This window comes from Gadus chalcogrammus, chromosome 11 (genome assembly GCF_026213295.1).
Source record: "Gadus chalcogrammus isolate NIFS_2021 chromosome 11, NIFS_Gcha_1.0, whole genome shotgun sequence".
In the NCBI taxonomy this organism is placed as follows: Eukaryota; Metazoa; Chordata; class Actinopteri; order Gadiformes; family Gadidae; genus Gadus; species Gadus chalcogrammus.
The window spans coordinates 10,573,245-10,588,929 of NC_079422.1; the positions used below are offsets into that span (position 1 = coordinate 10,573,245).

The 15,685-nt window shown below is 41.3% G+C and overlaps 1 protein-coding gene across 1 annotated transcript; it reads right to left on the reverse strand.

Annotated features, from left to right (window-relative positions):
• Positions 1-850: 850 nt before the first annotated feature.
• On the reverse strand, positions 851-15,555 carry tlr18 (toll-like receptor 18). The gene is made up of 7 exons (XM_056601998.1): positions 15,031-15,555; positions 7,520-8,525; positions 6,116-7,298; positions 5,519-5,959; positions 3,080-3,086; positions 2,129-2,286; positions 851-1,294 (listed from the first exon to the last, which is right to left on the reverse strand). Exons 2-7 carry the CDS (start codon positions 8,512-8,514, stop codon positions 1,145-1,147), a joined length of 2,934 nt encoding a protein of 977 aa, XP_056457973.1. The 5' UTR covers positions 8,515-8,525; positions 15,031-15,555; the 3' UTR covers positions 851-1,144.
• Between the last annotated feature and the right edge of the window lie 130 nt (positions 15,556-15,685).

Consider the following 15,685-nt stretch of genomic DNA (forward strand, 5'->3'; position numbering starts at 1 on the left):
GCAATTTCAGAACTATTATTTGTGTAGTCATTTTATGAAGCTTTTAAAGTTTGGGATTTAATTAAAGCAATCTTACATAAATTTACAAGATGGAAAACATTTTCCATCCTATTATGAACTTTACTAGAAAGTAGAGGAAAGTATGGTGTACCATTTATATATGCAGAATAGTTATTTTGCACAATACAGGCTTATGACTGAATGAAAGTATAAAATACGGGTACAATATGTACACAGAATGCATCCCTTAACACCTCACACTGCTGTATTGTTCTCAGTTAGCGAGACGGATGAAGGAAAGGTCATTGATTTGGTACAAACTGAACAAAGTGCTTAACAGAAGCTGTGGAGCCAGCCGTACGATAAGATGGGTTCTTAAATCATCTGAGGCGAAATTGAGTATCCCCCTTTAGAGGAAAGAAGTTTATCCAGTTAAACCGCCGGTTGGTTGGCCACTAAATGGCCTTCCAAAGTTCCAAGTGGAAATTCATATAGGCCTACTGCGCTTATAAAGTTACAGTAACATACACCATCCATCAGACGCCATCCGGCCATACAAAAGGGATGTAACTCAGCCCCGGCTCCTATGACATCATTACCAGCAGACCACGGCATTGCCAATTAAAAATCACTCACTGGCAAGTAGACAGTTGAAAACTAATGAAAGTCCGAAGCCCTCTAAGGAAAGAGCTGTTGGCACCCATTGCAAGGTCTGTTTACTTGGCTGATGAATGTGCTCAATTTACACAAGGGATATATATACAGCCGGGTAGCAGCTTCATAAATTCTTTGGATATTTTACAAATATGCATAGATGACAAAAAAAGGACGCTCAATATCCCTGAACACAAGTTTAGGAAAAAAAGTGTAAGCATTATTAATTGTAGAATATAGTTTATTTATTTGTGTGCAGAACAGGACATCTTTATTGACAAAGATGAACAAAAAGAGCTTAGGTAGTCAGCTAACCTCTCCAAAACAGTGGTACAACAAAATTAAAGTCATCTTATGCCAGTTACAACACCCCAATACTGAGGTGGACATACTATCGATTTTGGCAGAAATGTTTTGTTTCGTAAATTACCAAAATCGATCTGGATTGCAGATTCTATGGAGGAGCATAGGGTGGGGGGCGATGGGGGGATTACTTCAGTTGGCTCTGTATGAAGAACTCATTGCAGGCTACGGTCAGCGCCGCTACTAGAACCACAAACTCCTGGAAGTCCACCTCCCCGTCCTGGTTCTCATCCAGGTCCCGCATGATCTTCTCCACCACCAGCGGATCGCTACTTCCCTGAAACAGACATAGCAGCCAAAACATGAGACGGCGCAGAGAGAAAGCAATGAAATGAGAAAAAGGCAGTGCAAAAAGGTATTTTTGGGGGAGAGAAGGGAAGAGGAATGCATTAGAAGATCTTCATTGCCTCAGTGAATACATAGTGGACTTCACTTAATCATTTATTATTGCAAGTTTTTGATCAATCTAAAATGTTTAAAGCCTGAAGGTAATGAACCATTTCGGATTGTTTTAAATTGCAATCCTTGCAGCAGTGTTTAAAAAATAGAAACATCCAATACATTTTCCCTCTACTAGCACACACACACAAACAAAAAGTGAAAAATAAAATTCAGGAAAATCCCTGAACAGGTCTTCATACTAAAAAAAAACATTGACAAGGGATAATCAGTCTGCCTTCGAAAAGGCTATGATGAGGTGCAGTGTACTCAATTCCCTCGCTGGAACCGTACTGAAACACTTGTTCACTTTGTTAATCACTGCATTCAATGACCAACAGCTGTGCTTTGCCATGGCTTACAGGGACTTTAGTAGGGTTCATCACAGCCTTTTCACAGAATAGGTGCTATGAGAGACACCTGTGTGTCTCCAAGGATGATGCCTCTTTGAAAAGGGTTTATTGGGCACCAACAGTCCTTTTGTCAAAAGGAATAAGACAACATTTATTAGGCACGGTTAAATAAACTTGGGATTTTGCTGTACACATCAGTTTATTCTTACACTATTATCTGAGAAGGTTAATCAGTTCTATATTTTTCATATTTCCACCATTAGATTAACATACAGGATTAAAAGTGTATACAAATCAAGCACCAGGAAAAGCCCACTTACAGCCAAAAACTCAGAGAGTTCCCCCTGGAGAAGGCTCTTCATCTCAGCTTTGCTCAGTTTGTACTTGTCTCCCTCCTTGGACGAGTAGGAGTGGAACACTTTGATCAGGCCTTCCATGGCGCTCTCCAGTTGGGAAGTCATCGTGTAGATAGCGTTGTCTGTTCAGATTCCTGACCGGTACACCACCAGGAAGTAATTCAGTAAATAGGTGACTGCTTGGAAAAGTACAATATTTGTGTTATGTTACGTGGATTTGCAAGTGTTAGTCATTATTGTTATATTTGTACATTTTGTTCATTTTATATCATCCATGCTCAATGTCAAGATGCTCTTATGATCAACATTATGGTTCACACATGATCACAGGGTTAATGCAATTAGTTTACAGCATTCAAAGTGGCCAACCTAAACCAACCCTCATCCAACCGATAACTGACACTCTTCTTGAAGGGAACAGAGTCACAGCACCCAATCTGACAGTTTTAGTGGAGCAACAAAGGACCATACCCCCTGCAGAGTAAGAGGTCGTCAAGGGCAGCCGGGGAAGTAGAATCGTGGCGCTGGAATTGCTTTGCCATTCCATTAATGCAAGTCATTTGATATCCGCTAAAAGGTAACCAACCTCATCTTGCCATCACCCACTGTCCCCGTGACGGTGTTTACTAGGAATATTGCAGATTCTTAGACCTTATGGAGAGATTTTCCGCAATAAATTATGCAACCCTGCGGTCCATAATGCATGGCTACGAGGGAGAAGAGGCTAATTTGGTAGAAAGACATTTTCAGATCTTTCTTACAAATTAGGCTTTGGCCTAGGCTGTACATCACATCCTAAAAATGAAAAAGCTGCCATTACACTGGCTCCTATCGTTCTAGTTCGACAATTAGCGAGGCTATATTCGAAATGTCCCTAATCAAGTAATTATCCCTTAACTTTACCTCAGTTTCTACCTTGCGTCTAAAACGGATAATTTGCACATGTTCAAATGCAAGTGTTACTTTTATTTGACGAATTATTAGGCTACTTAATATCCCATGTCTGTTGTACTAGTGGGTCAGTACTATGACTATACGATTCACAAGTTAGTAAAATAACAAGGCAGAACTCACCTCAGTGTTTAGGTTATCAAGCGCTGGTGGACAAACTCCTCACCGCGACTCATCAATTAGAACCTGGCGTGTCCTGCAGCATGGATCACCTGCGGCAACAGCAGGTTTGCAGTGACGTAATACATAGCCTTGGTCAATCAGGTTAAAATGTTTTTTTTTTTACATACTTCATGGTTCGCCCCCTTAAAAATAAATAGATTGTCGTCAGGAAAGAAAAAATACAGTAGGCCTATAATTTGATAATGGAACATGTAAGGACCTGGATTTGTGTGTGCCAATGCTACACGGTGCCAATGTTTACACTTTTATACTTTGTATAATAGTATTTATATTTGATTATGGATACATAGTATTTGAAATGTGTGTGTATTTTTCAGGGGTAATGAGCAACCATGAATTTTTGGATCGAAAATGCTAAACTTTGGCTACTAGACGAAAGGGGCCAAAGTGCATGGAGGGAAAAACTCATGGGTTATTGTTTTGAAATCCATGCTTTTGTTTGAAAATAATCTTCAAAATAAATGTTATATTTGAATACTTGTTTTTTATTATAATTGTAATAATATTGAATATGAGGCCTGGGCAGCCCACCATGGTCTAATGCGGGGATATAATGAGACTATAAGGATATTATTTTTGTACATTTTCGAGTAAAACGTTACTCATGAAAAGATCGTGCTTCTGATTACAGTTTTTACTATTTAATACATTGTTGGTGTAAAAATACATCACAAATGTCCAGCATTCTTGAATTTACAAAGTCAAAGCATATGACAAAACAAAAGTAAAGAAATGTTTGTAGAGATACAAAATAATAACAAACTGCAAGCATTTGCAGAATTTTACATTCAATGTTTCAGAATACCATGCAAGCTTCTGAACTTTCTCCCCTAATGATTGTCATGGTGCCATCTGGTGGAAGTTTAAAAACGGCCATCTACAATATTCTGATCCTGCAATACCATATTACATAATCAGCGCCATAATGTTATCTAAGTCTATTCTAAATTTAAAAAGAAATATCAGCAATAAAGTTTCTATAAAAAAAACCTGGTTCTGCACATATTGGCAGTTCAAACAATAGGCCTATTAAACCTTTTGATCCTTAAAGTGCTTGGCTATTATCTTATTTCTCTGATTAGAAAACAATGTGTCCCTTAAAGCTAAGGTAGGCAATTCGTTTTTGAACCATTTTTGTCATATTTCTCTCTACATCCCTACAGCAATCATTAGATCAGAAGCTCTGAAAAAATGAAAGAATCCTCTATATGTACGGCTCTGGCAGGCTTGTACAAAGCCCGCCCAATCACTTAATTTGGGCCAAATGAAATGATTCGATGGCCTACCTGTCTGTCCACCTACCTACCCGCCTACCTACATGTACACTGCCTGTGCACTCGCGCATTACAGAGTCTTTCAAAATGCTAGGCAGATGTATTGCTAAAGGCAGAAAGCTAGTCATTTTTGGATATTTTCAGAATCGAGCTGACTCAAAACTGTCTGGTGACTCCAAAGTTGCCTACCGTAGCTTTAAGTAGTGGATTATTGTGTGTGTGTGTGTGTGTGTGTGTGTGTGTGTGTGTGTGTGTGTGTGTGTGTGTGTGTGTGTGTGTGTGTGTGTGTGTGTGTGTGTGTGTGTGTGTGTGTGTGTGTGTGTGTGTGTGTGTCAGAGTTTCCGTTGTCCGGTTATTACCGGTCATTGAACGGAAGAAGGATTTTTTTTCTAAATGTCCCCGGTCAGAATGACCAATGGAAATAATTCTTTGCACAATTTGAATTGTGCCAATTCATGTTAAACAATGAGGGTTTTGATTGACCCGACCCGGCCCACCGATATTTCCCACCACTATCCTTGAGCCGGGTCGGGCTGGCAAATATCAAAAGAAGTAAAAAAAGAAAAAACGTTAAAATGGTGCCGGTCCAGGTCACATGACCGGCACCAATTGTTTTCTATTGTGTGTTATTTGGGTGCTTACATGAATGGCATTGAAATACATTTGGGTGTGCAATGTCAGTGCATATATATGTGTGGGTTGATCAGTCAGTGATCCAGAGCCTCTGAAGCAGAAAACAGTTTACAGATATGTCTTACAGAGGGACACGTCACAACAAGCAGGTTATTGACAGGAGTACATCATGGGAGAGCACTTTGGAGCCAATTACCCTCATGGCTGCAGGGTCTCTCAGAGATAGAAAGGCCCACAGCAGATCAATGCACCTCTATTTTGAAGGACGTTGCATTGATTTTGGTGCATTTTCTTGCAAAGCTGATCTTTAGACTGCTATCGGGATGGGCTTGAGGAATAGTTCTTTATAAGTTTCAATTTCCTCTCCGTGGAGCTCTGCTTTATTTACCCCGTGATCTGGCTGGTCCACCTCCATGGGGGGCTCTATCATGGACACCCTACCCTCTGAGTCCGCCCTGCTCCTTGTACTGCCAGCTCTGCCTCTGGTCAGAGATGGCTTGCCCAGCACGCTCTTCAGCTGTGCCCAGAAGAAGGGCTGGTGCTTAGGCTGCTGCGGCCACTCCAGGTAGGTTTTGGTGCTCAGCATCTTCTTCAGCTTGCAGTACTTGCTGGGCAGGGAGTGGGGGTCGATGGGCTCCATCACCACCAGGATGACGTCGCTGAACGTCTTGCCCATGGCTCTCTGCTGGGCGAAGTAGAGCTCGTAGTTGCACCACTCACTGTTCACAAAGTGCCGGGAGAGTACAAAAATCACCTGAGAATAAAAATAACCAAAAAATTGTCCAATTAGCTTTAACTCCATCAACATCATTTAAAATAAATTGATGTTTTATGGGGCCTTTGGAGATAGATGGCAGCCTAAAACAGATTACTTAGGCATTACTTATTCTGAAGTACAATACTGCGTTACCTTTCGGCTGTTTTCAATGTTGTCGATGATGTTGTCGATGATCCACTTTCCAGGCATGAAGTCCCTCTCGTGAATACACAGACGGTACGGGTCCCTGTTGTTCTCCAGGCAGGGCAGGAGCTGATCCCTGACCCAGTCTCCGTCTGAGTGACAGTAGGATATGAAGGCGTGGTACACAAAGACCTCCCCCTCCCCGGCCGCCCTCTCCTTGTGGGCTCTGTATTTCGCCCTGACAATTTGGTAGGTGGCCTTTGCATACCATGGAATATTGAAAATGTAGCAAATCAGCATCAGTATCATCACCACGGCGGCCGTCACGGCAACCGAGATGACCACCACCAGCCGTATGTCACAGGCCACGTGTGCAGGGAGGTAATTGGCTATGATAGTGTTCAGGAAGGGCTCCGGGTGATAACACTTGTAGTTCTCAGGCCACTCCGTGAGGGTCACTTTCCCCTGAGACTGGGTCTGCTGGATGAAGGCATGGAGCTCGCATGTGCAATGGTAGGGGTTATTGCCGGCACTGAGTTGAGACAGTAGAGGCATCTCCCGGAAGGATTCCACGCTGATGACCCCAAACGAGTTGCCGTCCAGAGTAAGTGAACGCAGGTAGGCGCTCCGCCAGTGCGGAGGGATGAACTTGATTTTATTGCCACTGAGTAGCAGTTCAATGAGCTGGGTGGTTCGGTTGAAGAAGGTCATGTCCAGCTGGCCCAGGCCGCAGTTGGACAGGTCAAGGAACTGCATGGTGGTGGGCAGACACTGCAGGGCCTCACTCACAAACTGGTTGTGGTGAGCGATCAGTCTGGTGATGTTTGGCTTCCACACGCAATCCCTGCTTCCCTCAAAGGAACCCAGCATGTTGTGGCTCAGATCAAGAACCTCTAGTCGCTTAAACTCCTGAGTCAAGTATGACATCTCCTTCAGGCTGACAAGGCTGTTGGTGCTCACGTTGAAGATGCGAACATGGGGCACACTACCCGTGTAGTCGCACCTCTTGTTGTAGAGCACAGAGTCCTGCAGACGGTTGTTGGAAACGTCCAGCGTCTCCGCACTCCCCATCTCTGCCCAGGCATCACACGGCACCGAGTTGAAGTACACATACTGGAGGGACAGCTGCTTTACCTTGTTGAACCAAGTGAAGCGCCAGTCAAATCGCAGCACATCAGGATTACTGATGTACCTGGTTGAACAGATTTAGAAATAAACAATTTATGCATAACAAAGTGCACGAGGAGAATAAATGCGACTGAATCAGTTAGCGTTCATCTATCACTTTAAAATAGGATAGCCCCTTTAAGATTTCCAGCTTTTTGCATTTAATAAATGCTACTACTATTACTTTTCTATTACGTTGTTTAGCAAACAATAGCTCTTCACATATCAGGCATGCAGGATACTTACCACAGATCCAATCCATCCAATTTAAGGTTTGTTATGCTGGATCCTCCACCGCTGTCTTCAAACGTAGGTGAACGAGCAAAGTCGATGTACTGAAGCCTCAGTCTCTTAACAATGTTGGCCTCCTGTATGTTCCTTAAGGCCATCCGTAGAAGATTCTCGTTGAACTTTCCACGATGAAAGATGAGCTGGTAGGCCTTAACGTACCTTAAATTGAAGAAAATGTCTTCCTTGCCCGAGAAGTACATGAACCCAAATAGGTTGCGGAACTGAATGGCAGTGAAGGTCTTGTTTGCAATATCACTCAGCATTAAAGGGAGAGCCTGAGGTCTTTGGTCAATTGCCATATCAAATCCCATCTGCTGTGTCTGGATCACCTCTAAACTACCAAGTTCATAGAAGCTCAAATTGGAAGTGCACTTGATAGCAAAGCCTTGTAATTTAATGTTTTTCAATGGCTGAAAGTCCCCCTTTTTGAGTCCCATGACCAGGGGTCCTCCCATGGAAAGGACTTTGAGTTTGACCAGTTTGGAGAAGCCTTCCACTAAGGTGGCACGTTTGTAGAGGTTATTAGACATGTCGAGTTTTTTGAGATTCATAAGCGAAATCAGAGCTGAGGCAGGGATCTCACGCAGGGAGTTGTTGAATATATTTAGAGACTCCAGGATGGGGTTGTGCTTGAAGGCATCTTCATCAATGTGGGAAAGGTTATTGAACTGCAGCTGAAGGACCTGAAGATGGGGGAGATTCTGGAAGTCTTCAGCATAGACAGCCTGAAGTTTGTTGTAGGAGAGATCCACCTTCTCCAGTGTGGAGGGAAATTGTCTCCAGGGAATGCGGTCGAGCTGTCTTCCCAGGCAGTCTGCAGAACGGCCAGAGTTGTAAATACGACAAGGTCCTTCTTTGGAGATGGTCGTGGGGACCGTGGGCGTGGTCAGGGAATGAGATGTTACCAATCCACAGATTAGAACACTTCGGCTCAGCAATGTCCAAAACATTGTAGGTTGATCTGAAACCAAGTAGAAAGGAGAGGTGTAAGTCTTGGTTGCCTTTCTGTGTAAATCCAACAACGCAATGGCATTTGTTTTCACGATGCCTGCAATAATGCCTTGACTTGGGAGGTCCTTACTGATATGTAGCCCTCAAGTAGTGGCTGCCTGGTTGAAAGAGAGAAGTGAAAACTGCCACTGTGTCTGCCATGCAGAAACAACACGGGTTAAGGGAATTCCATCTATCTTTCTCTCGGATGCACCCATTGAGTAAAGACAGCTTAACCCTCATAAGGTGTTCGGGTCTGTGGGACCCGTTTTCAGTTTTTAGCTTTATAAAAGTGATACAAATAAAAAAAAAATTGACCTAAGATTCATTGGCTTTGGCTCATTTTCTGTGAGGAACATAAATCAGAAAACAATTTCAAGGACCCCCCCTGTATACCCCCCCATCACATTTATATTACACACAGGGTGTTCGGGTCCAGTGGACCCGGAGCTAGTTTAAGTGTGGAAATCATAGGTTCTGGCAACCCTCATTTTCCCTTTCTCCTGTGTGTGTGTGTGTGTGTGTGTGTGTGTGTGTGTGTGTGTGTGTGTGTGTGTGTGTGTGTGTGTGTGTGTGTGTGTGTGTGTGTGTGTGTGTGTGTGTGTGTGTGTGTGTGTGTGTGGAGAGTAAAGCAGGTGAATGGGCCCTTGGTGTGAGCACCCACAGTGTGCACCCACTGTTCCCGCACAAGGTTGCAACATTGGAGCACCCAACACTATCTACACCCATATTCCCACACATTTCACCCTCTGTCTTGCGGGAACCAAGCTTGGGGATCTGACACTATAAAAAATCTCTGTCAGCGTGTCCATACCACAACTGATCAAGATGGCAAAGCGATTCTCTGTTCAGACTGCCTTACAGTTGATTTTTGAAGAGACAGAGAGTTTTGATGGTGATGCAGAGGAAACAGTTTCAGAAAGTGAGGATAACATTTCTGAAAATTCAGAGTCTGACACTGAGTTTGAAGAGGAGGATCAGCATCAGCCAGCTCCGAAACGTAAAAGACAAACACACAATATACATAATACATAATAATATAAAACACAATATACATGCAACCAGTGCAAAAAATACATATGCAATACACACACAGTGAGACTCTGCCCCTCATGTTTGGTATAGTCTGATATACGTATAATGGCCGTGTTCAAAGGCTTTAATGTGTTGTTCAGACAGATGTTATTGAGTATGTTTCAATTTCTAATGATGTTGATAATTTCCCAGTTATGCCTGTTTTATGATGCATTTCCTTATTTTATTACATGCTAATACGAAAATAAACAAAAACGAGTGGCACCTGTATTCATAAATGTGATTTAACAAAGGTAAAGGGAACAAATTTAACATATGTGTTGTTTATATTACTTGCAATTGGGTTGAAGTAACCATTTGGTGAGTATTTAAAAAAAAAAGTTAGATTATGTTGAAAAGGCCTAAAATGCAATGGGTCCACCAGACCCAGCAGCAACTCCTGTGTAACAAAAAAACGAACACCCTATGAGGGTTAAGCAACATGTTGGTTTGAAATGCATCTCCAGGAAACAGATGGCAGAGGATGTGCAGTAATTCAGGAGTACAAATTGCATAATTTGTTCAAATAAATTACTAGTTCTCTAAATTATAAGTATATCCGACCTGATGAGCCTAACATGGTTTGAAACCCTACGAATATAAACGTTTTTCCTAATGTACTATTTTGTACCTTTGTGTAGTTGTTTCAAGAAAGTACTGTGTAATTGTTTTTTTTAAGGTATTAAAAACAAGGTAAGCATTGATTTATTAATATGATTTAATTAATTTGAATATGTGTACCAAAGTATGCACTGGCATACATTATACAGGGTTGCAAGGAACTCTATCAGCCTACCCGAGCACAGGATGGTTGATTCACGAGTGAATACAGCCACACTTGACTTCCAGGTCATCCAAATATCTAATATATTGGAATATTAACCTCAGCCATATCATCTGAGACACACAACCCGGGAAAAAAAGGTTGGAGGATTCAGCACAAAGTTGTCCTTTACACTGCATCGCATTTATATCTACTTACTCCATGTTATCCCCTTAGTCTTATCTTGTCAGACTCGTCGCAATCACCACATTATTGTTATTCCTGCGTGTGTCATCTGGTTTTATAACCCCACTAAACAAACAGTCTGATCCAATATAGAATACCTATGTTTGTGCAAACGTGAACAATAGATTGCAGTAGATCAGCAATTTCCTTTTGAATAGCATTTATAGATCAATACGAGGAAGAGATGGGCTGTGAATCTCTTATCAACATGTCTAGGCCAGGGGTTCAAAATATGTGAAAGATAATAATATCCAATATAATTCAAGTTTTGATTTACACAGCGTATTAATTCGACATTAGCTTAATACATTGAAACAGTCCAGCCATTTCCCAAACCAGTCAAATTTCTAATGAAAATGACTACAGAACAGGAATATTAAATATTTCTATCATATTGCTGATTTGATTTGATTAATTTGGAATAAAGACATATCCTAGGGATAGAAGAAAAACATGACAAAGTGCAAGCACTTATTTCCCTCGTGGTCCCTGCTCTAGGTGTAATCCAAATGATTTTGGACTCTTCCGGGAAACATGCAACTTTTCATGTAACTCTCTCACAAGAATTTGATATCCAGCCAAGAAACTCCTCACTTTCCACAGAGGACTCACTGTTCTGAGTAAATATATGAAAGTAATATACTATATCCATTCAATGATTCATGGTGCTCTCTATAGGGTTGCTCCTTGCTCTGTTCCTTAATGTTTCATTATTCTTTAGACAAGAAAAATCTTTGATAGTAATTATTAACCAATTAAAACAATGATTTACACTCAATAAAATATTATGTGGCCTAAACAATTTATTAGTAAGGTATAAGTATGGCCCAGTATCAATGCAATCGTTTTTTAGAGCTTTAAAGGACAACTTCACCATTTCACAAGATCAGAGAGCTCAACCATCTGCAATGTGCATGTAAACTCGGGCTGGTAAGCCATTCAACTACTGTGGGGTAAACAGAAGGAACGAACAGTAATGCTAGACGTTAATCATTCTCTACCAATATTGGTAACAGATCTGGAAGTTGACCTTGTATTCAAAGAATAAGACACTTGTAGAAAGTGTTTCTTTTTATTCTGAAAGTATACTTTCTGCTCCCCAGTTTATCTTATCAAGTTAACAAGTGCCCTGGGTAGGAGTGGCATGTGTGGTAAACAATCTCATTCTTACTCATAAACTAGTTTTCAAAACACACAAGCCAGACTCTTCACTTTGTTGTGTGCAGGGGCCCAATTTAATGGTTTTATGGAAGTTGGCCTCTTATAGCACACAGCTGGCAAAGACAGTGGCTGGGAAACCACACGTCTGCACATGCAGAGGGATAATATTTGTTTTCATTGGACTCGTAAAGATAACATGCAGAATTCAGCCTTTATTTTGAAAGGAGAAGACTGAAAAGACATTGTGATTTTCTTGCCATTGTCCTCCTTAACCAGTGTAAAAAATTCGAAATAATGCCGCCAATAAACGTCCTCAAAGAGAGTGTCTCTGCAGTGAAACTAAACAACCCCAGGCAACAGTGCTGTACTCAATAATCATACTACAGGAATCTAATAGATCCAGATTGACTTGTTCCTGGCAGCAATAACGGGGAAAGAATGTTTACTGACAATCTTTTTTACATTGTTTACAATGGTTGCATGTCAACGATGAATAAATGCTTCATGGGTAGAGTTATAATCAACCACTTATTATTTATTTTGAAAAGCTTTTTTCATTGTGCGCCTGACATCTATAAAGCAAGACTAGAATGTTATCAAACGTGTGTCTTGTTTTTGCAAGACTTTCTGTCTTTAAATAGTTACATTTCCGAACATTTTGGATAAAATTATCAGTTAAATGGTCACTGCTATGACTAAATATGTTCTATGTAGCACAAAAATATGTTACTTAAGAATAGGCCTAAACAATGAACAGCTGTAATACTGATGAAACAACAACATAGCCATTGATTGGTTGGTGATTGTCATCATGGTGTGTGTCCAATGCTGTATTATTAGACGTGATATTTACTTAACTGTTGATATGCGGTTCGTCTTTATCGACAAGCTTCGGCGGTACCCATGCCGACAACCCCAAGCAGCACATCAGCACCAAACAGTGACATCGGTTATGTTCCCTGATGGTCTGATGATGCAGCAGGATGTTTACAGGCTGCATACAAACAGCACAAACACAGGTGGAATAGACGACAGGAGTTGTAACCACTTCCACCCCGGGGTCAGCCATTTTGTCCAGTACACCTACGTACTGTCCACTTGTCTCTGTCTCTTTGTTAGTGCTTCCTTTCTAAACTGCATGCTAGGTTTTAAATGTCCATGTCCAAATAAAGTCAAAGCATCAAGTAAGTAGCGGTAAATAATGTGGTGTTTGACTCCCGGCCGAAAGCAGACTGGGTTTTATCCCCAATGTACACAGCCAAGCCTTCTTTAGCAAGTTACCCTAACCATTGCCTGCTGCTAAATTAATAAAAGTGTTTTCTTAACATGTTGATACTAAAAACTAGTTCTATACATCCTAAGATGGTTTGATAATACTTGAGGGAAAAGCTGTTATTTGTTCCTGTTTTTCTGAGTGATTTGCTCAGTTTGTTCTGTTCCCCCAGGGTTACTATAGTGTGTACTACAGTGTTTTCTACCACGCTCAGAAGAGCAGCAGTTCTCAAACCATGGGTCAGGCCGCAGGGGTTCCCCTGCCGTGGAGCAGTGGCTACTGGGCCGCAGTCAAAGACATTTGCACCAAAAACTCATTGACCAATCCATCACGGAATCTGCAGTTGCCAAATCACATGTCACATACCTCTGAAACCGATTGAACCAACCCCTGATTGAAAACTGACACCCACTTTATTTGACATTGATATTAATCAGGCAATTGAAATCCTGTTTATATTCAGGTTATTTATGCATGTCTAAGTGGGCCCCAAAAGCTGAGGGTCTACTTGTTTACTGGGCCTCAGCTTGAAAAAGTTTGAAAAGGCTTTAGTACAAAACACTTAAGCTTGATAGGACCTCGCTAATCCATCTGTGATTCAGATTTATAAATCCAGAGGGAAATTATTTCTGTCAAAAGATTAGAAAATAAAATATCATTCCAAACATGAAACGCAAACGTTTAGGCTAAGGCAATAAACAAACAAAAAGTGAGCCTACATATCAAGAGATATCTAAGAGAACGCAATCACTCAACTCATTATGGTTCAATCTAGTGCCAGCAAGAACAATGAGGACTTTGAGTGTCTTTGTTTCTAATATTCATTGGGATGAAATACAGATGAGTTATATCTGAAGCGTTCATCGAATGGGATTCATGGCATTTATAGTTGACACAGAGACTTTTTCTTTAAACCAGAGTTGAAGAGAAAGTTAAGTACAAAAACAAATGTTCCAAAGGAAATGCCTTGGCTTCCTCTTCAGGCTTCTATCACATATTGGAGCAGATGTCCGCGGCCTGATTCAAGCCTGATCACACTGTGCCAGGTCACAGCCACCGTGTGTCTTGCTTGGTATAATTGAGTGTTGCTGTTAGAAACTGAACATTGCCTTAGTCTACCTTATTGAATGATTTAAACGTCTGTATATCCATAAGTCATTCCAGAAAAGCTATGTTTGCAAAAGACAGAAGTTTTCCTAAAAAAGTGTGCTGATGACAGATCCTTGGGAAATAAGGTTTCAGGTTTCAGGTTTGCCTGCTTAAAAAGTGGTTTCCTTTATGTCTGTAACCTGGCTTAATTGTTTGAATTTGTTGAGGGTTTATTGATTATGCAAGAAGCTGATCCTGTAACCTTGGTAACAGCCAATGATCGATCAGATGTCAACGAATAACTAACAGATCGAACTAAAGCACTGTAATCATTATTTTTTATTTTATTAATCGAACTCTGGGAACACCTGTTTATCTGTTATTCTGTTTTCTTGTTATCATGTTTTACCTGTTTTCGTGTTAGATCCATGCAATGTAAATGGTTTCAAGACACAATGGCAAAATGGATTACAATATTGAAATATTCGCACATAAACACACACATACACCAATACAAAGAAAGAAACGTACATACAAAAGGCACAGTAAAAAAGAAAAACACGACACACACACACACGCACGCACGCACGCACGCACGCACGCACACACACACACACACACACACACACACACACACACACACACACACACACACACACACACACACACACACACACACACACACACACACACACACACACACACAGAGTTACAACAGTGATTGGCAACAAATAATCGTTATAACCGATTGTAATTATGTTCTCAACTACTTTTGTTGTTCTAAAAACTGATGCCAAAGCACACTATGAGGCACACTTACAAACCAACGCAGCCTTCAGAATAACTTCAGCATATAAACAAACTACGTACCTAAGAGGTCCTCCCAGTTGAAGACACTGACCAGCAACCCGCTCAGTTCCAAGTCTCGACACTCACTGGTGCGCACTATAGCAAACTCTATTCTCACAAATCAGAATTTGGATGAAATGTAGCTGCAATCTATGTGAAAGGGGCGTTTCACAATCTTTACCTCAATGCGTTCGACCAATCATGTGACCGGAGGCAGGGATTTGTAAACGCGTAATTGAAAATACACTCGGCAGCGGTAAAATGTAAAAACGTGTCTGTGACGGTTTCAAATACACCGTGCACACTGGCCACTGTAGAAATACAATTATGATAATCCAATTCTGAATGCTTTATCCAATTGCGAGAATGAGTTTTCTTCGGTAGAATATCTTCGTAATGGAAAAGGTGACAGAAGATAGTCTCCACCCCTTTCATGTCTTGGTTTCCGGACGGTCCATGTGCCGTCTCCCCCAGAATTCCTGCTGTAGCAAAGTGGGACCTGAGATCCGAGTTGAGCTCAACTGTGGTCCTCCCTCTTCTTCCTCATGCCTGTGTGGGTATGTAAGAGTGAGGTAGAGTGTGTGTGCAAACTGCAGGAATGTTGGATGCTTGTGTGTGTGTGTGTGTGTGTGTGTGCGTGTGTGCGTGTGTGCGTGTGTGTGTGTGCGTGTGTGTG